This window comes from Aythya ferina (assembly GCF_964211825.1).
Source record: "Aythya ferina genome assembly, chromosome: 1".
Classification (NCBI taxonomy): Eukaryota; Metazoa; Chordata; class Aves; order Anseriformes; family Anatidae; genus Aythya; species Aythya ferina.
The window spans coordinates 131,650,908-131,677,402 of NC_140296.1; the positions used below are offsets into that span (position 1 = coordinate 131,650,908).

General features: G+C 39.9%; 1 protein-coding gene across 3 annotated transcripts in view; it reads right to left on the reverse strand.

Annotated features, from left to right (window-relative positions):
* Positions 1 to 26,495, reverse strand: part of ITPR2 (inositol 1,4,5-trisphosphate receptor type 2) — a 269,872-nt gene that overhangs the window by 13,572 nt on the left and 229,805 nt on the right. For all 3 annotated transcript variants that reach the window (XM_084513429.1, XM_084513428.1, XM_084513430.1), the window contains 5 exons: positions 24,792 to 24,987; positions 22,596 to 22,688; positions 18,380 to 18,507; positions 16,420 to 16,585; positions 15,005 to 15,165 (listed from right to left, as the gene is read on the reverse strand). In XM_084513429.1, coding sequence (XP_084369555.1) covers positions 15,005 to 15,165; positions 16,420 to 16,585; positions 18,380 to 18,507; positions 22,596 to 22,688; positions 24,792 to 24,987 — 744 coding nt within the window. The remainder of the gene's footprint in view (positions 1 to 15,004; positions 15,166 to 16,419; positions 16,586 to 18,379; positions 18,508 to 22,595; positions 22,689 to 24,791; positions 24,988 to 26,495) is intronic.

Consider the following 26,495-nt stretch of genomic DNA (forward strand, 5'->3'; position numbering starts at 1 on the left):
AGAGCTGGGTCTGTTCAGCCTGGAGAAGGCCAAGGAGCAAGTATTGCCACTTGCAACTACCTTGGGGCAGAAGATGGAGCCAGACTGCCCTCAAGGTGTACAGTGCAATGATACAGTGGAAGCTGGAACATGGGAAATTCCAATTAAATAGAAGAACAAGTTTTTTTTAGTGGGAGGATGGTCAAGTACTGGAACAGATGCCCAGAGAAGTGGTAAGAGGCCCATTCTTGCAGATACTCACAATGCAAATGGACGAGACCCTGAGAAACCTGCTTCATCTCAATCTGCTTTCAGCTGGGGTGGAATTGGGGGATCTCTGGCAATCTCTCTTAACCTGAATTGTTCTATAGCCCTATGCTAAGTGCATCCTGTGGAACACACTGTGACTCCCTTCCTCTCCTCTCTGACTTCTGCTGTCACGCTCTGCTGTTGGGTTTGTACCTGCCTGCTCTCCTTGGCAGCAATGGCAAAGCAGCCTCTGCTACCACAATGGAATAGCAAGGAAAGTCAGTGCTCTGCACCGGCTGAGAAAGGAGAACCCGCACTCTTTGCACTGTTTCCTATCCTAGAAACAAAGCCCCTGAATGAATTCTGGACCTGCAAAATAGGGAAATAATAGGCCAGGACAGCAGGAGCTGCACAGAAACATTTTCTGTGGCATTGTTCTTCCTTCAATTCTGAGCAACCTTAGCCTAGAGGGTGGAAAGCACAAACTAAACTAAGCAGCTTTGGCACCAGTGCACAAGGACTGCACCATCCAACTCCCCTCCAGGTGGACCTGCAGGTGCACGGGGACTACAGCTGGCAGTGGGCTTGTGGCACAACCTTTGTGTGCTCAGGGGGCCTGAGCTTTCATCCCACCCCAGCGCTAGTGGGCTCCTCCTCTCCTTCAAGACACATTGGCTTCCTGTGTCTTTCTTTGCCCGCAGCATGTGTTCATTTCTCAACTGTTGCTTCGTTCTGCTGTTTCCATCACTCTCTGCCACCTTATCTCTATCGTAACTCTGAGAATTGGTATTCTCCTCTGCACATCTTCAGGAATCTCAACACTACCATCTCAGGCTAGGTTTTGGTGCTTAAATATGTGTGCCCTTAAAATAGATATAATTATAGATTTGTGCGAGATACAACTTTATTTTTCCACATTCCTATGTTTTTATGTTGTTAGTGGTTACAGGGCATGCTTTAGGAAAAACACTTCAGATTATTCATTTAAAATAATTAAATTATTTCTGATATAATCCCTGGATCTTGTGCATAAAGAAACAACATCTGGTACAGAGATTAGAAAATAAATGTTCTTGGCTTTTTTTTTTTTTTTTTTTTTTTTCTTTTGTTAAACAGATGTTGTTGATACAAAACACAGAACTGTAAATCATAGCCTGCATGTGGACACAGACTGTCACTACTGAGCAGAAATTTACTGTGGCTAGATAGAGATTTGAAACAGCAATGAATCACTGACTTACTAACTTTATTCACGTGGGTATGGTTTCAATATTCTGACATTAAGTGCACATGTCCTTAAAAAAAGAACCTTTTAATGGCAGCATGGGAGGCTCTGTTGTAGTTCCAGCTGTCTCAGTAGGGGAAGAACAGCATAATGCAATGGCCGTCTCTGCGCAGAGGCACCTGGCAGTTCTCCATCTCCTCCTTCACAGCTCACTGCAGTGCTGCTGTTGAGTTGCACAGGCTCAGTTCCTCCAATGCCAGGTGGCACCTCTCAGTGGCTCACTGTGTAGGGCATCCCTGTGACAGGTGAGGGGCTGAGCTGCTCATGGAGCTCCACCACAACCACCAACGTGCCTCCAGCTCCAGCTTCGTTCTCCCTCTCCTTCTCCTACTACTCTTACCATCTCTGCAAATTCACTGTTCATTTGCCATGCTGGCTTACATCTAGCTGAATGCCTGTGCTTTGCAATGATATTTCTGCTGACTGCATTTAAAGTGAGCAGAGTTATGGTGCTTACCCAGCCCCATGCCATTCCTATCCGCACACCACCAATCTGCATGGACTCTCTCTCTAAAGCCCCCATTCTTCTGATCTTCTGTTAGTATTGATTTCCTTTTGCAAAGCATTCTAGCAGGAGCTCTCTAGATACTGAAGTCCACTAATACCACCGAAATGTAAACACACCCTGCAGAATCATAACAATGCTGAGGACAGAGAGGTTGCCTGCTCCTTAGATACATACCTACTGTTCAGCTGGTAAGGATATCACAAATTTTGATCTCTTTTTGTCAATGTAAGTGCTGTTTTCAAACAGTGGATCGGGGTCTAACTTGCCTTTTAACCTCCAAACCATGACCTTTACTTCGTATCTTTTGTAGCATGGGATTCAGGCTCATACTTGTTGAAATGTATGCATTTTTTTTTTTGACATTTAGCTTTAATTCTCTGCCCCTGTCACTTTGCATTTTGCAAGTACTGTCCATTTTCTACCTTTAGCTTCAATTTGGTGTAACAAAATCTTTGGGAAATATAAAGACTCAGCTGGAGACTCATTTTTCAGAGGCTCAGGACTTGACCTTGTTCTCAGCTTTGCACAGGCATAGCTTCACTGATTGCAGTGTGATTGTTCTGGTTTAGGATACTCCCGGCATCGAGGCATTTTCAATCCTGATCTCAGTGTTCTGCTTTGGGTCCATTTTAACTCTGATGTACTTTGCATATGGTGCAATATGAAAGGACAGCTTAAAGTACAAAATTTTCTTTTAAAATTATTTAGAATTATTATCTATCCTACATTATTATCCCTAATGGGCTGTAGAAAACAACTGTATTTTTAAACAAAGATATAATCATGCATTTACCACACACTTGCATAAATGCACATACTCGAGTATTTTTCAGAGAGGAAAGAGATGCAGGTTTCTCTTTGAAGTGTCTCTTGACAAAGCACCATCAAGCCATGGCCACCTTACAGCCATATGGGCCTGAACACTACCAACATGCTCTGCAAGCTGTTTTCAAACCACTTGCTGTGTTCAAATGCTTGCCCATGGCTTGTGGGCATTCCTCTGCTCAAGTCCTCTGCACAACTCCTCACCTACATGCATGGAGGCCAAGGAGAGGCCCCTGTGGCTGGATGAGACACAGATCCCAGCTGGTCCCACAAAGTACCTACTGGGACACGCAGGGCACTTTTATTCCCAGTGACTTTGGGAAATAGGTGGAAATCAGCAAAACTGGGCTCTCAAGGTGAAACGTCTGTTCACTCAGGTTCATGTCTGCCATTTTCAGAAGCTGCAGGCACAAATCAATAAAAGAAAAAAATGCATTGCTACAATGTGAACTTCTATCCGCCTGTACCATACTTTCATTTAGCCCACTTGCTCGCATTGCTAGGGAAATATTGAAATGGATCCTCTCTGCTCAGATCTGCTCTTCCTTTTTTTTTCTTTTCTTCCCAACCCAGTATTTAAATATGGTTTGTTATGTTCAATTAAAATGTATTTGCTCTTGAGAACAAGCAGATGATCAGTTTCACAAACCCAGAGTTACAATTCTCTTTCAGCAGCACCCAGTAAAATGAAAAACAGAAACAAAACATTCTAAGCACAAGTGTATAAAATACACAGGGTTCATTAAATCTGATTTAAAGTTGCCTGTTTGTTTTGGAGACTCTTTAAGCTACTACTACTCCAAACTCACAGAACTGTAATGTGATTCCTGATGTATTGAATTTCGTGGGATGGCTGTAGTGGCTTCCATTATATACAAATTGGATGCAGCCAATTTACAATCTCCAATATATACTTTTATCTCAAAATGCCCTGTGAGACAATTGTGTAAAGTACTTTATCAGGGATTGTTGTTGGTAATATTGCAAGATTTCATGATGTAAAAAATACATCAATGTCATTTAAATTGAACAAAATGGTTCCTGTTTTTTTGTTTTTTTGTTTTTTTTTTCTGTACATATTTAACCGTCTTCGCAACAAATTTGTTCAATAAATACTGTATGAAACAAACATTTTGCACTTTGTCCCACAGATACGATTTGCCAACCTGATTGATTTCTTTGTCTACAACTAATCTGATTTCTTTAGGCTATATATCTTCTCTTTTATTAAAGATGATGTAATCTTAGCTTTTTATCAAACACACAACCACCAAACTAAAAAGGCAGAAGATTCCATGAACTAGCTTTGAAACCAAATCGAAAAAGCTGACAAATATCTCATAAAGCAGATCCCAAACGATAAATGGCATAATGAGACCAAAGTTATACAAATTCAGAAACATATCGATGCAGAGTAATACAGACCTGTGGATTTTTCTTCCCACAACAGATATAGAAAACAAGCATCTTCATCATATCCATTAGACCTTGTAAAATGAGTATATACTATTGCTGCATGAAATCCTCCCAGTTCCTACTATCTCTCAACAGTGAGAACTCAGAGCCAGCGCTACATTTTGCAGCTTTTCCCCATTCTAATTCTTGAAGAATCTCATCCCAGTATTTCAAGTCCAACCAAAGTTACATATATTTACTTTTAAATGGCGTCCCTGGTAAGACAACAACCTCAGACTCATATCCCTGTGCTTTTATTAATGGCCCTTCTACCTTTGTGAAACCCAGGGTCCTTCTTTTCCTCAGGATCTGCAGCTGTCTTAGCTGTGGACAATTTTGGAGTGCCTTTCTCATTCAGGAAGCCAGAAGCTTAGTACCACTTTGTTCCACAAAGAACAATAATTGTTTTCAAATGTTCCAATAGTATTCTCGAATAACACTGAAGTGTGCCCGTGTTTGCTGCTTCTCCTAGAGTGCAAAATGAAATGAATTCAGTTTGTATGCTTTGCAATCTGATCATCACATCATTCCTCCGGGGCTGAACTTCTTATCAATATCCATGACCCCAGTTAAGGTCCAGGTTTCATTAAGTAAAGCCATATACTTCCATTCCCAAGAGAACACAGCCTCAGCTTCTACCAGGTTTTCAAGCACAACTGTAGGTGCTTATCTAATGCCATGGACAGCCTTTTCATCATTTGAAATCAGAGAATAAAGGTCTGCCCACACACAGATCCATCTCAGGCCACATATTTCTTAACAAAGGGATAAAAGATGGCTTTTGCAAGCTGCCTGTAAAGTTAACAGCTCCAGCCTCTGGCAGGTCAAGGAGGGAGTGGATTCCAGCAGGGAACCGCAGCCCATGTCCTGCCAGCAGTGCTGCTCGGCTTGAGGATGCTCCAGCTGGAACACCTCCACTGGATGTTTGTGGGGATGTGCAAGTTTCAAGGAACACTGCCTCATATCCAGACCCCTCCTTGAGTCCTTAAGGCCAGCAGCAAACAAACAAACAGGAACCCAAGTCTACTCATTTATTTTAATTTGCAAATTGAATGAACTGAATTTGGAAGAAGGACAAGGAGGCTTTAACTACACTGTACTATCAAGGCAGAACCCATCCTTACAGCAGAAATCAGTCCTTGAAGCCTAAATATTGCTCAACAGACAGGCAGCCATATCTTTCAAATGCAGAGGAAATCAAGCTAAGCTTACAACAGAGCTACAATACCAGAGTGTCCAAAAAGACCAGTGCTGGGTATTATTAACTGACTGCTTCCAGACCTCAGGGAAACAAACACACATCTCAGGACGAATATACTTTTGGAAGGTTTTAGGTTCCACTCTGTAAACTGCAATTACATTACAGCTTTTTATTCAGAAGTAATTTCAAAGGAGAGGGAAAAAAAGAGAGGCTTATGCTAGTGCAGGAATCTGTCCCCTTAGGGGACAAGAACATGTGAGGCTGAGCACGGATGTAGCAGGGACAATGGCATGGCACAGTGGCATGGCCATCCCCTCACTGTGTCAGCTGGAGGGATGAAGGCTATCTCCAAGCCCTCACTGCACACATCACATCTGCCTGTGCTGTAGCACCTGTGGTTGATGTTGATTTTTCTCTCACTCCAGCTAATGACATCATTTCTAAGGAAGCAGGATCAGATCTGTGGTTTCCCATTCAAGCAGCAACAGGAGAATTAATTTTGCCTGTCTGGAAAGAATGTATATAAACTTAAAGCCACTAAAACCTCAAGCTTTTAAATGAGATCCCAAAAGAAGTTCACCTGTCCTTTTATTTCCCTATACCTCACACATCACCTAGTCAACAAGGCCAGTCAAATTATTTATGGTGGACCAAAGAGCCCAGTTCTGAAAGATGCAGAGCCCCTGAAGCAGCTTTCTTGTATAATAGGAGCTTTGTACAGAGAGGCAAAGTCCTCATGTGATGCTAACTTTTCATGCATTGACAAACACACAAATGAGCAGGAAATCAGCTAATTAGGCAGGTTACTATAATTGCTTATTTTATGAAGTAGAGAGGGAGGTGTTGAGCTCTTTTGTAAGATAATAACGTAGAGGCAAAATTGTACGGAGAAGCAAAATAGTAATGGGCTACCTGAAGAAATGAATGTTATTTTTGAATAATAGGAAAATCAACAATAGAAAAATAATTCAATACTTAGCAGAAGAAAAAGCAACAAACCATAATATGTTCTGTAAATATAAAACTGGGTAACACTCAGGTTTATGAGGGGAGAAGGGCAAAAGCAGTGGCTGAGCCTGTGCTAAGCACAATCCCAGTTCTGTTCAGTGACTGCCTATCACCACTCAATGGCTCTGAGATCCTCTGTAAGTTTTAGGCAGGCCTTTAAGCAGAAAAATCACTTTTTTTCCAGGACTTGGTGCACCTGAAGTGAAGCCCTGAACATCGCAGAGGGCCTGCTTCCATGTAGAAGGGCATAGAGAGACTACTGCTCGCTTGCTCTCCTATACTGAGAATAACAAAAAATAGGAGCAGTAAATCATGTGTTTAGGCATATTTCTTTAATTGCTTATTTTATGAAAACCTGACTGCAGACAAAACCGACATTGTATTTCCTAGGAAATTAGCCTGTCAGTGAGACCTCAGATCTTATTTAGCACCCAGCTTTTGTGCTATTGGTATAACTGCCACGGTAAGTAATTACTCATAATGTGACATGCATTGTATCAGTCTTTTAAAAGTAATTAAGGAAAAGTTGCATAGCTTAATGCTATGTACATACATCTCATCCTTACAAGTTTTGCTTTGATAACATCTGCTCTTTTTTGGAGGAAGGCCAGTTTTTAGCAGTCAAATAAATCAGACATAACAATAGAAGCATTATTATCTTCCCCAAAGTTATAAACACTATGCCCGACTCCGGCAGCACATTTGGGTGCACAAGTCCCGTCCTGTGAGTATGTCAAAGTCTGTAACTTGCCAGATCAGAAACTTGGTGTTGAACTAGAATTTATGATAATGAAGAAACCTTAAAAATACAAGTTTATTTATAGTGAGCCAGTTTAAGAACCACAGCTCACAGTCCCTGGCAGATTTAGCTGTAGCAGTTGACAGGGTCACCCCTGTCAGCTGTGTGCCCTTTCTCGCTGCTGATTCTTTCCCTACCAATAAAAAGGCAAAGAATCAGTGGTGTGTACTCTCCTCAAGCAGTGCAGTTCAGACTGGCGTGACTTAAATGGCCATCAATTTTCACATTAATACTCCAGGCTGTGAACTGCAGAAGCTCACGAGTGAACAAATGCACTGCTTGTCCTGCCCCCTCTGCTATTGTTGTGGTAAATTGCAACAGAAGGGTATGGTGAACATCTGGGGGAGGAAACTTCTCAAATTGTCTAGTTTGAACCACCAGAGTGTGTGTGAAAAACACACAGAGCGTCAAACAGAGTGTCCCTTCTGCAGTACGAATGTTACCTGGGATTGACATTTCTCTGTTTTAAGTCATTCTTAGATACTACCCGTACGGTGTTTAGCAATTGTTGGCTGTAATTAGGCTATCACAGAATGGTTGAGGTACGTTGAGTATCTATAGACTAGAGAGAAAAATTAGCAGGGAAAACTTTTGCCTCCCAAAATTCAAAAAGACAACAGATAACATAATAGAAAAATCCTGGATGTCAGAACTTTTTTTTTTTCATCTCCAAAGAAGTTATATTTTAAGACCTGAGGTCAACAGCCCTTTTAGTACATATTATTTTATTACATTCTCTGAAAAAAACTGACAGCAGTGAAGAACAGCTTGTTCTACAAACCCTGCTCCTGCTTGCCTGCCTGCTGTTCCCCTTTCCTTGCAGTGCTTTTTCACTGCCTTTATACCTCATCCACTTGTATTTCCTTCGGACCTGCCTCCTCCAGAGCTGGGGTTCCCTGTGGATTGCTTGGGGATGGCCATGGAATAGGCTGGATGTCTGGCTTGCTGCCTGGCAGTGCCAAAGGGTAAGCAGTCAGGATCTTGACACACTGCTGTCAGGCTCTGCAGGCTCTGCTTGGCTCCTGCTTCTGCAGTTTCAAAAGGTAGCCACTTCTGCTGAGGCTGCCTAAAATGCAAGAAATCCTTTTGCAGGCCACACGCTGGCATGCCAGGGACTATCCACAAGGAAGCCTGGCTCTAGGAAGGATTTGCCCATTGTCCCTGCCATGGCATTTCTGACACCTGACATCTCCATTGGGGTCAGAGCTGCCCACAAGCCTCACAGACTCTGGCCAGACCTTGCAGCGTCACTGCCAAGGTATGAACCCAGGGGCATCAAGGCAGAAGAGAGGAGGAAGCTGACATTAAATGGCTTGCATTGCCCAGCGCACAGTATGGGCAGAATGACAGCTATTGTGAGACTCCTTGATGGCTCACTTGGCATTATTCCCAGTGCTGCTTCTGAATGTAATACCTACTTCTGTGTATCAAACAGAAAAAGAAGGCAAAAGCATGAGACTGGAGGTAGGAAGAAAAGACACAACAGCACCAGCTCAAGAGAGCACTAAATTCAGCTCAATTTTCAAACTTCTGTATTTAAAACCAAACCAAACCAGAACCAACCCTTCCCCTCAAAAAAAACCCACAACACAACAACAACAAAAATAGATTTTTTCCAAATGGGGAAAGCATTTTTCCTCCTGACAGGGACATGTTTGAGACATTATGCCAAATATTTATTTAATATTATCAATAAAATTAAGCTGACACCTTCAAAATGAAGTTTCTAAATGTTACAAATGAAGTAGTTAAAATATTTTGTCACGTTACCAATGGCTAGGCACAAAAGTGCCTTTAAAAGAACTAAGTAAGAAAAATTGCTATTCAGAATTTCAGGCTGATGTTGCTCAAGCAGTCTTTTCTGCCTAATTCTAAAAATGGTGATGGGAATTTTTCTTTGGATTTCAGTGGAAGTACTGGGATCCTGAATAGCCTGAAGAGATGCTTAAGATTAGGGATTTGCTATTCAGGGAAGATATATTTACAAAAGAAGGTGTAAAGGAATACTTTTAAGATCCTATCACAGCATAAAAGGCTCAAGGTCCCAGTAACCTCAGTGGCAGGAGGACAGAACCATTAATTTCCTACTGAAGACTGCCTTGCTTTAGGGACATGGCTTAACGCATCACAGTATCTATCCTTTACTCTTATGAACATAGGCTGGTTTTAGAGCAGTTTTCAGCTGATTGAGGAGTTATGTAATTGCACCAATTACATCCAATTACATAATTAGAGTAAATAAGTAATAATATAATTAGGTGCTGTAATTATGTAGTTATGACAGGTAGCACTAATGCTGATAAAATCCATTATGAAACTTGCTAAGAACTGCGGACAGGGCACGCGAGAACAAAACTTTTAGGGCTTTGTTTTCTGAAGTCTGTCATTCTTCCAATGGGCAAAATAATTAATATAATTACTATGCCTACAGCCTTTTATTTTTGCAAATGAATGGAGGTACAAGCCATAGGCTAATTTGTATCTCTCTCTGACTTGCTGCAAAAAATTCAGTAACTAATCATCTACATTTTTTGCCTCCATTTATCTATTTGCAGCTATCAAAGCTTTGGTGAAATCTGCATGTATAAATTGCATCGCTGAAAAGAGAAGCCTGAAATTTGGATGTTAACCTTCAGTGTTCCAGTTATCACATTAAACTGTCTCCTCTGACAAATGGACACAAGGAACATTCAAAGATTGCTGTATTGATGCAATACAAGTTATGTGCATCTCTGTGGGTTTACTAGGGATGGAATTTCTGGTCAAATGGGTCAGATAAGAATTTTTTTCTGCTGGAATGAAAACTCAATAGGGGAATCATTCATGCAGTTTCTCAGTGCAAATATAATGCATGTATCCAGCTTTTCAAAGTTTCTGTATTTTTGGATATGAAGTAATACCTGTCTGACTTCATAAAAGAAGCCTGGAAAATAAAAAAATAATAAGACCTACTGCCCTGATTTAATATTAATTAATATTTCACCCAAGAACTGATACAAGATAGTGTGCCAGAAGAATGGGCATCTCTAAAAGATCTAAAGTGCTTTATTCCCATCAACATCTCCAAATAGGCACTGTCTAAAAAGTTAGAGGTGAATAAACTATGCGTTGTTTTACAACACATTTTATACATTGTACCTTTTTTTTTTTTTCTTAGAAATAAATATATTTTATATGAGCTGGGCTACTTATTACTTCAGTCACTTCTCAGAACAGTGTGCTAAGCACTGAAGCAAATTCAGAGCTGATGATCTGAATATCGCAGCGAACATTAGGAGCTTGCACCAATGTCTATGCTCCAGAGGAAGAAAGCAAAATAAGTCCTCTGCCCTAAGGACTTCTGAGGCTAGAGACACAAAACTCATAGAAATGCCTTGAAACAAGCAACCCCTGGAACAGAGATTAAAGTGAACTTGGGAACCTGCAAAAATGTTTCCTCTGAGTAAGGGCTGTATTTTTTTTTTCCTTTTTTCCTTTCCAAACCTTCAATCCAGATGCTTCACCGTTTGCTGAACAAATGATTGGTAAACAAGTATCACAGTCAGTCATATTTTGGGGTCCTGATGGGTCTGGACAATAAAGAAACACGACTACCAGAAAATGCATACATTTCCCCTGGTGTTTAGTTATACTGATAACCACTCCAATGTTGCTTTCTGGAATACAGAAGTAGAGAAGTACAATTAATAATTGGTTCCTAACCACAGTTGTAGGCATAGTGAGAATGACATTTGGAACTAAACTTTACTTTCTACTAAGAAGCTACTGAGGCATACTCCAAAAATTGACCTAAATATATATAAGGATGGGTCTGAACCTTGAGGATTAGATTTGAGTAGAAATTCTCTTCAAGTACTCTGGCTGTGAAAACACAGAATTTGATCCCTTAAAGCTACAGAAACACCCATAAAGGCCTACCTAATTATAATAAAAAACTCATTGAGCTAGGAGAGCTTTTCCAGGTGTACTATTCATGGAATTTCACATTCTGTATCACCCTAAATGTAAATTCTCAGTCCTCCTCGTCCCCTTCAAAAATGCCCTGAGACTGAGGTGTTCTTCTACCCTCCCACACACTTTTCACTTTTTTTTTTTTTTTTTTTTAACTCAGTGATAGCAAAGGTTTGCCACACTTCATCCAAACAACAGGTGACCTTTCAAGGATCTCCTTCTACCTTTAACCATCTCCAATTTATTAATCACCCACAGGTCCTGCCAGCACATTCTACTGTAAATTCAGACATTCTCCAGGTTTATCTTCCACTACATATAGTGTTGCCATATTGACTTCCATAACCTTCTGGCTTAATCAATGGCACCCAAATTAAAAAATAACAACTTCTCTCTCATTTTCAACTTGATGGTCAATCCATCTTCTGCCACAATGTCAGAATCATAGAATCATAGATCATCTGGTCCAACCTGTAACCTAGTGCTGTCAAGTCCGCCACTAAACCATGCCACTAAGCGCTACATCTACACGTTTTCTGAAGACCTCCAGGAACGGTGACTCAACCACTTCTCTGGGCAACCTGTTCTAATACTTCACAACCCTTTCAGTGAAGAAATTTTTCCTAATATCCAGCCTAAACCTCTCCTTGTGCAACTTAAGGGCATTTCCTCTTGTCGTATCACTTAGTGCAGGGGAGAAGAGACCAATCCCCAACTTGCTATAGCCTCCTTTAAGGTAATTGTAGAGCAATTGCACAGTAATGTTATCCCTTACAGAGCGAAAAATGCTTTTGAACAATTATTTCCATCCTCCTCTTTGCCTATAGTGCCATTATTAAGTATTGTAATCCACTGCACGTCTTGCATCTTTTCTGATATGCTGGGCATTATCTTCAAGTCGATTCAGCAAAGGAAACTTCATATTCTTTTCTTGCCGTTGACTTTGAATGCTGCATTCCCTTCTCTTCACTATGCATTTTGGACTCCCATCTGAACTACAGTGTCACATCCCCATAAACTCCCCATCAGCCTCATTCAGTGATGAGTCAGTTCCACTGGTAAGTCCCAATTCCCTTGTGAAAGATTAATTTGAAGTTTGCCTCTCTTGTGCTAGATCCTAAGCAGAACTTAAATCTCTTATCAGGGACTTTGTTACCTCTTCCAGAATCACAAGAGTGGTTACTCAGCCTCCAGTCAGCTGAAAAGTCTTAAGCAATTTGTTTCCCTCTTTGTCTTAAGGCCAAAAACTGCTATAATGAATGTAGTACATCTTGCATATTTTCAATATAATTTCATTATTATCATGCTGGGTTTGAAACACGCGAAACACATAAGCTACATCAGCACCAACAGATGATGACACCTGTAAAACTACTTCTGGGTGTTTCACTTTTGAATCTTCTTTTGGTCATAAGCAAAGTTATATCTCTCAAATTCTTCTAGCTGAATCTCATACTTCCAGGAAATTCCATTCTTCCAGTCAGATTATTTTATTTAATTTCTTAATAGTCCTTGTACCATGTGGTATCAAGTAATCTCTGGCTCCAAGATAAAGAGTCTTTTTTTTTTATTCACTCAAATGTTTCCAATTGATTCTGCTTCACAGATACAGTATTTCTGCAGCACACCTACCCTACGTACCTCTACCTAGGGTAGCATACCTACCATATGTACCTCTCCCTCATCCAGAATAGCCACTAATTTTATATATACTCATGGAAAAAAAAAAAAAAAAGAAAAAAAAATAATAAAAAAAAGCCCTCTTTCACAGGGTTTAATAATTCCAAAACCTTGATTACTATTAACCACTCAAACCACCAGTATTCTGCCATAGAGTGTCTTTGAGAAATCAGTACAGTGCTTGAGGTCACATGTTTTGGCACTTTTCTGTTAATGTTTTAGGTATTCAAACAGGAGTTCTGACTACTAATGCAAACGTAAAATAAATTAGTGAATTGCATCAGAAAATTCAAACCACTGCTGCCACGGGATGAATACACTTACTATGAATATTAATGCATCCCTGAAAATTAAACATTAATACTTAACATACATACTCTCAAAGTTAAAAACCATATAAACATTGCAGGGAAAGAGAGGAAGAAGAGAGTAGGAAGGAACAGACAAAGGAGACAAGTCCTATAGCCCAAAGATGTTGATTCCATGAATTAAAGAGCATTTTCAGGTAAGAGGACAACTTGACACTATGAATAATTTCCTGCAATGGAACAGAGAATACAAGCTTTTGTCTTAGCTTTTCTATCTTACCTGTCATACAGAAGATCCATTACTGCCTAACAGCATAAATGCACTAAGCTGGTCAATAGGACTGGCAGTTCTAAATTTCCATGGACATAGGCAGCTCCTCTGTACTTGAGCACTAATTCCCATGACCTGCTACACTGCCTTCCCACATAGCAGTAATAGCAATTATAAAAGTTCTGTTTCACCACAGCATTCAGTTTAGACCTTCTGTCTAAACACAAACCGTTCTTCAAGGTAAGCTCTGCACAGGTCTGTGCAATGTGAGTCATCTACTCCAACTTCAGCCAGCTCCCTATTAGGAATCTTGTCTAAACTAATCATTTTGGCTCTCAATGGAGTGAGAAAGGCACTGCCATGGTATGTCACCCAAGCCATCCTAGACACCTATCTTAAGGCAGGATAAATGACACAGCTTTCTATGCTGACATCTATTTAAACCAGGTGCCTGACTTTCAGACAGCTAAAGTTAAAGGAGAAGGCTCTTCCCCTTGGCTAGGCTTAGGACTACATGTATAAGGGCACCCAGAATTTCACAAGCACGATTGAGTAGTACGCATAATGAAAAATTCAATGAAAGATAACAAAGTAGATATTCTCCATAAGAAATGTGGCTCCATAAATACATGAACAGCAAAGCCTGATGTGCATTTGGTTACACTCTCCTTTGGGATTCACACATATGTTAGCTCTGCAGCCACAAATCCCAGCATAGGCCCTTAGCAGTGCAGTAACTGACAGGAAGTCCACTAGAAGAAAATGGTACACCAGACTATCACAAAAGGTAGTAAGAAATGTCCCTTGAATGCCACTCTTTGTGGGGCTGTTCTGGAATTCCTCAAAAATGAAGCCCCAAACCAGGTACCATTGACAACCCATCCCTCTCTTTCACTGGAAGGAACTCTCTTTGACAGTAAGCTGGAAACGAAATGTGATTGAACATCTCTCTGCCCGCATGTCATCAAATTTCTGTCTCTGACTCCAAGTCTGAATCCAAAAACTCTTCATGACGAAGAGTTTCTGCAGCTCTTCAAATCCCTGAAGCAGTTCTTGGTCTTTTCAATAGCTTGTTCAGAGCAGTCATAGGAGAAAACACTAGCCTCTCAACACTAACCCTGTGCTTCACTGTTCAGCAGGAGACATTATTTTTCTGGATAGCAGCCCAGAGACACTGGACAAAGCAGTAGCAGTAGCACATGTTATGCATGCTCCTCTGCCTCTGGTTTGGCTAATGAGGGAGTGGAACCCACAGAGCATGACAGCATGAAAGCCAAACTAGCAACTGTGGCCTGTACCTTCATCTTTTTCATTATGTTTAAGATTGGGCTTTGTTGCAGACTGTCTAAGACACGTGAAGAGATTTTTAAAAATACAGATTGATGCCTCCCATTGTTCAGACAGAGGGTAAAGGACAGATATGCTCTGCTCTAATTGCACAAAACATCTCTCAGTTGCATAAAGTACATGCCCAAATTGACTTACCACAATCATTTGTGCCACATAACTCTCTGGACCAGTGTATTCAGTTGGATCTTTAACTTTGACAAGAACTATAAAGTATAAATAATGCCACATGTTGTGTTCTGACTTTATATGCTCCTCAAACGAAACTGTCTTGTTATCAAATTTATCTCTCTCCAGTCCTGCAAAAGACATGAACATAATATTAAAAAAAAAATCAACATAAAAATACCCAAATCTGTTAAATATGTTGGAGAAAGGAACCTAACTTAATTTAAAGGTTCATAAATTTGAAGGATCCTAATTTAAAAGCTATAACCACATAGAGTAACTGCCAGGCAAGAATATACCAGGCTAGAAGGCATTCCTGACAGAATTCTTTCAGCACAGAGTTTATTCTCTTTTGTGATATTTCCAGTTAATAACAATAACAATATAATAAATATGTTACAGTTTTACAGTGCCTTCTATGCTGAAGGCTATAAAGTACTTTACAAGTGTTGGCTCTGATTCTTTCTAAATGTATACTGGTTAGCACACAGCATGCAATCTCAGTCCTGATCTTGTGAAGATTTATGCATGTGCTTAGCACCAAGCATGTGAATAGTCCCACTTAAGCTGCAGTGGGATTGTTTGTGCACTTAAACCTAGCAGTGAGGGTGAGTCTTTGCAGAGATGTAGTTGTAAGAATTTCATGTTATTTTTTGTTGTATCCAGTTGAATCTCTGAAGAATAGTGCCATAGTGAGGAAGGAGAGGATTCACAAATGGTTTTCTCCATATTACGGCTTTCCTCCTTGGATCTCTTGTAGAGCTTTCCACTGATACTAAAGCCTCTGTGCACTGTGGCTGTTCATCCCTGTCAGTACAACCATGGAAACAACACCCAGTCTACAAAAAAAAGAAGGTATTTCTAAAGTCCCCCAGGGGAGTGAAGGTCTGCCCCTTTTTGTGACTGCACCTCAAAACAAGCGCGATTCATCTGTGAGCTTTGTGAGGATGATTTTCATTTAATTCTTTTGTTCCCTGTTTCATGTCACCTTCTGAAACAGGCGGATTTTGCCGTTGTTACCCTTCTGGAATGCACTGTGCTGTGAAATAGCAAGCTGTACTTTCATCTGCATCACGCTTTGTGAAATAAAGTCAGCAACTGCACCAACTCCATTAGTGGTGATGATGCGAGTGTGAGACACAGCTCTTCTCCCTCAGATCCTGGGTAGAGACTGCGAAGCCACCTCTTAGCAAAGCTTGTCTTTTGACTCCTAAACCAAATCTGTTTCCTACTGAGAAGGAATAAATTTAGAACCAAACTTGGACATTTTTACAGACTTTCTTTCCAGAAGATAACCACCCCTTAGATTCACACTTTATTTATTGAGAAATAGTTCATTTTTTGCCTTTACCCATGAAATGTCTCCATAGCTCAGAAACACTTACCACAGATGAAACAGGTTGTCTTTAGTATTTCCTCCTTTTTCTGCTTTTCACTCCTGAGATCAGCAAATGTATCAATTATGACTCCAAAGATTAGGTTCAGAACAATAATTATGACAATGAAATAAAACAGAAGATCATAAACAACTCGTGCTGCAAACAAGGGCTCCTGAAACAATAATAAGGTTGCAATAAGATACAAAAATAGCACTTCTCTAAAATATTAAATAATATTTTCACATTAGCTCAGCAAAGCTGTGCATCTTTCTTTTCATACGCCAACTTCTGTTAGCCTTACTTACAAAAATAGATAGGGACTACCTATACAAGTAGGCAAAGAAGATTTGGCTTCATATGCCATATATGCTATCTCTTCAGTACTGCTGTGGTCCTTTGTGCTGTTTCCTATAGCAGGAAGAAGAGACTAGCTTGTGTACCAGATGCAGTGTAGATGCATTACTGTAATCTCCTCTACTGAAGATAATTATCTTCCCAGTACAGAAACAGGGATATACAGTTTCTGGTTCCCACTGACAGCTATGATAACTCTTCTTAGTATTGTACTGTAGCACATAGGGATATGCTGATGGTATGTTCTTGTGAAATATTCCAAACTGACGCCAAGTTTGCACACTGAACAACTGGAAACCAGGGGAGAGTGCCTGCATGATGACAAGACCAGTCTAGTATACTCTGTCCAAGCAGAGAGCATCGATGGTTCTAGCACTATGCTAAACCAGTGTCCTGGCTATAAGCGGGCTAAGGGTGGGAAGACCACTTTTCTGTCTTCCTAGAACAGCATGCACATGCACACACACACCACTTTGAAATGCTTATATTCCCTATTTTACCATAGTTTTGTATGTTCACATCTTAGCTATTTTCCTTCTTGCAAAGGATGGATTGGATTCTCATTAACATCTCTAATAAAACAGCAAAGTCATTCTGTGGCAAACAGGAGAAAACATTCAGTGTAAGAAGGAGGAACGTAAAATCCATGTTCTTCTCTTCACCATGACACTAACTTGAAAGCCATTGATTTTCTCAGCTTCCCACACAGTCATTTGGATATGTGCTACCTTCTGTGACATGCTTTAATGTAGCTAGCATCAGATTACTACTAGGTGGCAAGGGTCACTTTCAAAATTTTTAAGTGTTTATAGACTTCATTGGGATGGTCTGCAGTCCCTCTAGAACCTCCTGGTCTATGAGTTAGGACCTAGATTCCTACTACTCACACAAGGAGCTCTTCCATCCAGATCTGAGTTATTTGTCTCTGGACTCTTGAAAGCTCTGATGAAATATCACTTGTGAGTTTAATCCTGTTATGGTGTGGCCCACCAGACAAAGTGCAGCTAGATTACCTTTATTTATGCTGTTCTTCTTGAACTTAAATCAAAATGCATAAAACCCAAATATTATGAACAGCTTTTAAATGAACTGCATTTTGAAGAAGACTTCAGGAAGAGGACTTCTACCGTTATGTATGGAATTTTGTTTTGAATTTGATGCTAGTTCAGTATAAATAAACAACAGAACCCATTCCAGGGCAGATGCCAAGCTGAAATTCAGCTAAAGAAGCACTTCAGGTACTAGAATGGAGAGTCTTGACATATACTCATTAGTCAATCCTTTTCAAAAGTTTGCACTTATAATTCTTAGTGCAATAGCAAACTGATCCAATCCAGCAATACCTCTTAGCAGTACTTAGAAGGTTACGACATGCTCCACTTTTCAAGAAAGGATAAACTACTGCCTAGAGTTTCTTTCTTCAAGTAATATCACACCAAGCACAGCTCTTCCCATTAAGTATTCCATCTGGGATGTAAAAATTACATGGATAAATCAACTGTGTAACATTAGAGCAGACTAGATAAAAATACTGTCTATAACCTCCAAAAATTGACTTTGGCATTCATGAGATGCACAGGGAGTAATGCATTTCCTCAGCCAAAACACTTACGTCTTTGGAAGGCTTTCTGAGCACGTCTCCCACACCACCACCATTTCGCAGGCCTTGGTTTAATACCGTCACAATACACATGAGCAGGGTGTCACAGGTCCTTTCAATTCCATCTTCCTCTTCCTCACCTATAAACAGGAAAAGATCACCTTTATGAATCACAGCATCGAATAATCACTCATGAAACAAAGCCATGATTCTCTATGAGAGAAAGCAACTGCAATACACATCTGCCTTTTATATTCTCCAGCTAGAATTTCAATGATCATGCCTATCCTTTTGCATGTCACTGCTGGTGACATACTTAGATGCAGCAGGCATATTTAGCCTGAAGAGAGACAGCAAAAATCCCAAGCAGTTATCCCACCAGTAACTCTGTTAATGACCCAGAGCTGCCATCTCTAGTCATGGGAGTATCCCTTCCCTTGCAAGTACTCCCACTGGTTTCAGTATGACTGCTTTTTCAGTGGGCCTCCTAAGTGCACAGCTGACATGCAGAAGAGAAGCAGCATAAACACAGAATTAGAAGCACATTCACAAAAGGATCGTCTTCCTGTGAAATCATTCCTCTATCTACTAATGTACAAGCCAAGTCATGTTAGCATTTCAAATCATTCAGGAGGGGCTGGCTTTTATATCAGTAAATCTGTCCATGATCTTTCCACCAGAGCATGTGCCTAAGTGCAGGTCTGATATGCATTAAATGAAAGACTCTCACTGACCTAAGCCTGAAAACTTGGATTCTATTCTTATCACTGCTGCAGAGCTGCTATGTGGTTTTGGCCGAGCCACAGAGGGTACTATTGTGCAGGAGGTATTTGAACGTGCAGAGGAGCTGGAACACTAGTCCCCGGAGGGACTCCCTCCGCCTCGGCCAGAATTCCTCCCACCACGCACTCCCATGTTGTGACTGCATCAACAGCCTCCTTTTGAAAAGCCCTGCTTGAGTTTTTCCTGGTGTTCTGCAGGCTTGTGTTGAAGGGTCAGGACTGTAACTGCTGGCTTTCCTGTCTCCTTCTGCCTTTCTTTTTAGGGATACATTTACTTAAGCAGTGAAAGCAGGAATTCTCACTTGGTTCACTTCATGCACTTACTCGGAACACAGTTCAATAGATAACAACAGCCTGCTGCAATAGTTAGCTGAAACAGCATATTTAACAACTCCCAAACAATCACACCTGGGGCAGAGATACAATGAACTGACTGAAAGCATTCACATTACAGACAAGCAATTTGGACTTTGGGCATGGGTTCCCAAACTGTGGTGTATGTATCGCAATAGATACTTGCAGAACAAAGGTGGTATCTGCTGCTTTTGCCACCACTGCTTTTGCTACACAAGCAAATTAAATGGAAACAAACTCCTGATATAAGAAACTCTTAGCAAAAGGAAAAGGAAAAGCAAAAGCAGACACCGGGATAGACTTCCCTGGTGAATTATACAGTCATTACTGACACTGCTACCACTAATAACTCCAGATAAAAACAAACAAAAAAAACCCTGCTCAAATATTGAAACTGAAAGGACTGAAACAATGAAACTTTTTTTTTTTTTTTCCTCTGTCACATCTGGAAATTTTTTTTTACTCACACTGTGATCTCATTCATACCAATTCATCACCTCTGCTTTTGCATCCTGTTCCTGTTTCCTCTTTCCCAACTTTAATTCATTAATATTTTTGGAACTAATATTTGTGCATGAGAAGATGACTGTTCACAACAGAAATAAAAAAAATAAATATAAAAGCCACAGCTTTTATTTCATTTATGTAGCTAGAGAACAAATTTTCACTTTTCCCAAGACCTGGGTCAGGTGTTGGAAACAGCAGATGGTCAGGTTCTGGTGTCATGATGTCAATCACAGGGCAGTACAGGGGGATGATAGAAAGATTCATTTCAAAAATCCTCATCTGGCGGTCCACAGCTACCTGCCTACTTAGCCTGAGCTTCGACACAAGCAGGGGCAACACATGAGTGCTCACATGGACCTAGCTGAACTTGCCTAGAGTGGTACCATGCCTGTGACTGGAATGAGTAAAGAAAATGTCCCGTTCTGCAAAGAAGTGTTAGTGCACCTTTCTAGCACTGGTCTCTATGGGCTACAAAGCATGAAAGGGAGGGATAAGGCTGAGGCCACATACTTAGGATGTGAAGTTCCTTTAAGTGGTTTAAGCACTTCATCAGGCAAAGACTTAAGTGATATTGAAATGCCCTTGGAGGGAAGAGTGGAAGACTCCAAGGGAGATGAGACCAAGTATTTGGGGGCTGGCAGCTCAGTGCAGCAGAGAAGAAGCAAGCTGTAGACAGGACGTGTTCTCTGAGTAAAGTACTGAGTAGAGTTAATGAGACCAGCTGGTTAACTCCCTCACCAAAAGGAGCAATGACTGAATGCAGGCTCAACCATTAAAACTCAAGGTAGAGGCACAATCTCATCAGAACAAGTGATCAGCAGTGATCTGATCTAAAATGCCAGATTTTTATGTCTCTGCTGTGGCCCTGAGATGTCACTGAGACCATTTTATGTATCCTACAGACAGCTGTGGATTTCTTTATGCTGCTACACCATGAATCCTACCAACTCCCAGGCTGGCCAGCCTTTGCAAATCTCCTGTACTCATAGTTTCGCCAGAAGGAAGATCTGTCCCAGGAGAAGACAGAAGGTAGAATAGTACTTTTTGACAGGTGATTCATTGGCTAATATTGATCTTTAGTTCTCACTAAATGTAGTTTCTCTAATGTTATCGGACGAATAAAAGTACTCCAAGATTAAGTGCCAGTGTACCTAGATGTTCTGTATAGCCCCCTTTCATTATTGTTTAATTTTAAAGAAACTGTGGCCAAGAAATAAGAAATGTGAGATTTCTATCATTTAAAGAGCTTAGCAAAAGCCATACTGCATCTCTTTTGACTGATTGATTACTTTTTGAATATAGCAGCTTTGCCAATAGCTCTTGGGGAGAGACTGTTTTCTCTATCTAGTCAGACAGCTTCCCATTTTGTTTATGAGGTCTGTTTACACACCAGCTGGGGCTGAAAAGTCTACTTTTATAGCCCTCTCCCCCATACCCTTGATCATAAAAGCTCAAAAATCTGTACTGGGAGAATAAAGCATGTGAAGTGGTGTTATACTGGAACACAGGATAGGAAGGAACCACTTTTGTCCGCAGCTTCAGCCCCTAGCAACCACACGCAAGTGTAGCAGTAAGTAGTCTAAGCCTGTGGACCATCTACTGCACACACCCACACTGCACAAACTTAACAACTGTAATGAAGACCATACACAACAACTACAATGTGTCACAGGATAAGAGCAGGAGAGATGGAGTAGCACTACTATCAGAGGTCCTGAGTGATCATGTTGCCTCAAACAGCAAATAGAGCAAAGCACTCTGTCAGCTTGATCTGTGACAAATTCCTTCCTGAACCAATGTCTGGTAACTGGCTTGACACCACTAGAACACACCAGACAAGCCTTTTATTTTAATGAAGCGTATTTAAAGTTGACAGGGTCCTTCTGGTATGCAGATCAGTTTCATAATGCAGGTATCAGAGTAAAACCAGATGGACTGATCTGCTGAAGTAGAGCAATTGAGCTTTTCACTTGCCACAAGCATGAAGAAACACAACTTGCCTATCACAGACATGGCTTGCAAAAGTCTGCATTTCCTTGTATTTGCCACAAGCTAGGAATGCATAGATGGACTCCTGCCCATGCTTAGCTGAGACACAGTAACTCACTAAAAGACAGATACTTGGTCCTGGATCTGGGCTCTTACTCTTCCGGCTACATTACAACGTCAGCCTAGATGCATGTAAAAAATATACACAAGAGCTTTCTGATATATGCTACACTGTTAAAATCAACTTCTGTGGCCCTAAATGAATCTAATAGTGGTTCACTGTGTGCAGGTGAAGATGCTGCAGGTAAGCAGCAAGCTTTTCCTCTCAGCAAAGCTAGCTCAAAAAAAGAGACGTGTATGTTCAAGCATAATCATTCAGTACGATATTTCAACAAAATTAATGTTGATGCAATTGGAAATCAGGTGTGGGAAGCACTTGCATTATAGACAAGTTCCCAACTGAGCTCCAAGCCTTCCAGGAGTTGAGTACTTCTGCCTTCCAACAACAATCATCACTTTTCTCATGCAGTCGTAATAATAACACACAAATCCCTCAGTTCTAATTGATGACCAATCTGGGGAGGTTTTGTACTAACCTGGGTTAATGTCTGGGATGCTTGTGGAACAATTCTCTTTTGCACAGGCACCCATCACTGATGTGAGGGTTGTAGTGGGGACTTCACCAATACCTAAGAAAAGAGCAGAATATTGACAAAAAGACAGACACTGCATTGACAAAAAGTTTTAGGTCATTATTTTTCTAGAAGCAAGTCACTGATTTGAAAAGTTGAGAAGAAAAAGCAGAACAAATTACACCACCAACTCCTCCTTCCTCAAACAGTCTGCCTAACAGCTAAAAGCAAGCACAGGGAACAAAAACACGGTTTTATATTTATAAACACTGTATATCACAACTATCCCCATTTCATCTCCTGAAATTAATGAATCTACATCAAATGCTGCTACTTCTGGCTAGAGCAAGATATATTCAAAGCAAGAAACAACTGTCAGATATGAAAATAATGTCAGTTTTAAAACCATTAGATAAATTATTCACAAAAGCTGACAAGAAGGACACAAGCTGATGTTCAGTTATTCTGAATGTAGAATATTTAAGAGTTTTCAAGGATTATAACACAGTTTGGTACTCATTTGTAAATATGTATGGGTTCAAGTAAAACACTAATTTAACATTCCCAAAGTGGGTAAATGTGTACATCAGCTTGATTTTATCAAACCAATTTTGTCTTGTGCATCTTCAACAATTTTCTGCATTTCAAATCACAGATACAAGAAGGTTTAAGGAGAAAAAATGAAGGCAAAATCATACAACCAAAGTAACAGTCTAAGACAATCTCTGTAACATAGAAAACACATCCACTCTGACTCTCTCTTTGTGCTATTTTATAAAGAAAAAAATTAAGCACTTGTCTTGGGATGCATAATGTTCCATCCATATACCATCAGCATATTTTCTTGATGAGTGTTTGATAAGAAATGGCAATGTATAAAGCCAGCAAGAATACGCATGCAAACACACCACAAAAATCTGTTAAGAACCCAACAGAAGAAACACGAACACACAGGAACTACTGCACTGTATCAGATCAGTGCTCCAATAAATCTAGCTTCCTTTCTCCTAAGACAGACACAATTATTTTTAGAAATGAAACTTCAGATTATAAATTCTGCCCCAAAATGAATGGTAAATCAAATATAAACCAATGTTGCCCTTTGAAGTTGATCAGTGGCAAACAGCAAGGTCTATAAAAGAAATTCGCTAAGTTCCTTTTTTCCTGTGGTTATCAAATAGCTATATGGATACATCACACTCCCCCACATCAACAAGTCTTCAACGAGCTTTGCCTCATTTGTGTGCTGTAGGTCCTGAAATAGCAAAGCTAGGAAAAGGCTGACAAACACAGAGCGCACACAATCTGGGGTGGATCCTATTCGTTGTTCTATGCTTGCATACAGGTCTGAAGAGCTCAGCATTTGGGAAAATCATACCTCTAGGAATATAATCAAAAGCTATTTTCAGGTCTTTTTATGCAGACAGCTACTTCTCTGTCCATGCTCCCAGCAGGCTGGTTGGCAGCATGTACAAAGATCTCAACCCACTAGACATACTTTTTTCTAGCAAAGTGAGTTTGTAACTCTCTGTCCATGTTGGTGAAATTTTTCATTCTAATAAATTGAAATCCTGGCTTTTTAAAAAACAGTTAAAAAACTTCCAATGATTTTACTGAAGACAGGATTATACACTAAGAGTGGTGTTTGTGAAAAACACACTGAATTTAAGAGATACTCCAGGAAATCTCACATCAGCAGAAGTGTGGATTCTGTAATAAATTTCTGTTGGATGAAGCTTAAATAGTAATCAGATGAATACATTAACTAAACATTATAATATCACATGCCTCATGAAGTACACAGAAAATCCCAAGCACTACTTTTAAGGTGGGATGAGAACCAATAGAATCCACTTTCAGTTGCTCTTCCAAATACTTAGGAAATGCAGGAATTTTTTCTTTATGTTAGCATGAGTTAGAAAATGCTAAAAGAAAATGTAATAAATCAATTGTGAGTGCTGGATTTTAGTATTTCAACAGAAAAGCCTAGTGAAAAGCAACCCTACACATGAAATTTTACCCAGAGACTTAATTTAGTCCTAAGGTATATGGAGTTCTGCTTCCACAGATACAAGCACAAAATCAAAATTTCCCTAGAGCAAAGTTTGGTTAGTCAGACATAAAAGGTGTATTTTGGAAATGAATTTTAAAAAGCAGTACCTGCAACAGGGGCCCTGATTTTCAACCTGTCGACCTCCATGATAAAGTCATCCTTCAAGAAGAGGAACCCAATGATGGAAAAGAGATAAACCAGGATGAGGGCTAGCACTGCGGTGAGGATAATGGAACGACCATTCCGGGTAACGCTTTTTATCACATTTAGCAAAGTTTCCTCTCTGTATACCAGATCAAACAGCTGGGAAAAGTATAGTGTAGAGGAAAAAATGAATAAAGATTAATAAAAATGAATGTATATAGATACTACATAGAAACATAATCTGAACTACTGAAACATACATCTAGCCATGTTCTGTAATCTCAGCTTCATAAACACACAATTCACATTGATTTCAGTGGGAACTGGGGATATAGGAGAGATAACGTAACACGGAACTTGAAATTTTAAGACATATTATAGCAAAATCAAAAGCTAAAATGTATACTTATATATGAGTCTGACCCAGACACAAGGTAGTAGTAACCAACAAGAACCATTTTTTCCCCATATTCAAAACCAGGATGGATTAAAATTTTAAAAAAGCATCTCCATACTATGGATCTACATCCACAAATAAATTTTTCACGTAATTTCCCATCTGATAAATATGCATGGGCTGCATCTCAAAAATGCACTCATGCACACACATAATTACATGTCTGTAAGCTGTTTCTTTGAGTTCATAGGATCATTTAAAAGTCACTCATGTGAAAGGCTTAGGGCCATTTCTTTTTAGGACAAGGTTAAATTCATTGCACTGTTTGTATAAAACCCCAAACTGCTCTTCTTTACCCTGTGCTGTATGTTTTCCTAATATTTAATGTAAGAAAAGTATACATGAAGATAATACTGCTTTAAATGTCAAATGCCTCAAATAGCAATTAAGTGTGATAAGGGCTTTTCAAGAAACTATATTCAAGAAACTATAGCTTTTTTTCTCTTCCAATTCTATTGATGTGTTATAGTGCTTTGGACCTTATCTATAATATATGTATTTCCACTTCAAAACACACAGATTACAGATACAAAGTGACACACTGTGATTTATCAAAATGGTCCACAGAAGAAGGTATTAGTCACAATTCACAAGATCTGAAATCCACAGCCTTGTAAAAGGATTAATAATAAAGGAAGAAAGAGGGAAGACAGTTATCATTCATCCCATACAAGACAAAGCTTAATATGAGGAACAAATGCAGGATTTTGGAACACTTTCACTACAAAGTGAACACCTGTAAGTAACTTAGGAATGTGGACAATTATAACATCCATGAATCATGGACATTTGTTGATAGCAGTCACTGAAAAAAGTAAGCATTTAAAATGTTTCTTAAACTACACTGCAGTTCAGACAGCATTTTACAGTAAAGAACCCTTACTCACTGAAGGAGTAATACGATTCAATGCGCATTTTTTAAGACAGACATTAATTAGCAGGTGAGTTGCATCTATTTGAAAAGGTTTTGCAGCTAAAGCCTCAAAATCTTGACTCGTCTGAAGTCTGTGCAACTTTTTGAAGGTGACTTTAATGTCAAGATATGGACCTGGAAAACAACTTCATCAGGAGCTCCGCCACAGTGAGAACTGAATGCCTAAATTTTAGAGTGCTTAACGCGCCTCTATGAGATGCTGGGAGTTCACTGCTATTTAGGAAGCTGAGAAAGATATGACAACAGGAAGGTGAACGCATGTAAATGGCCACAATT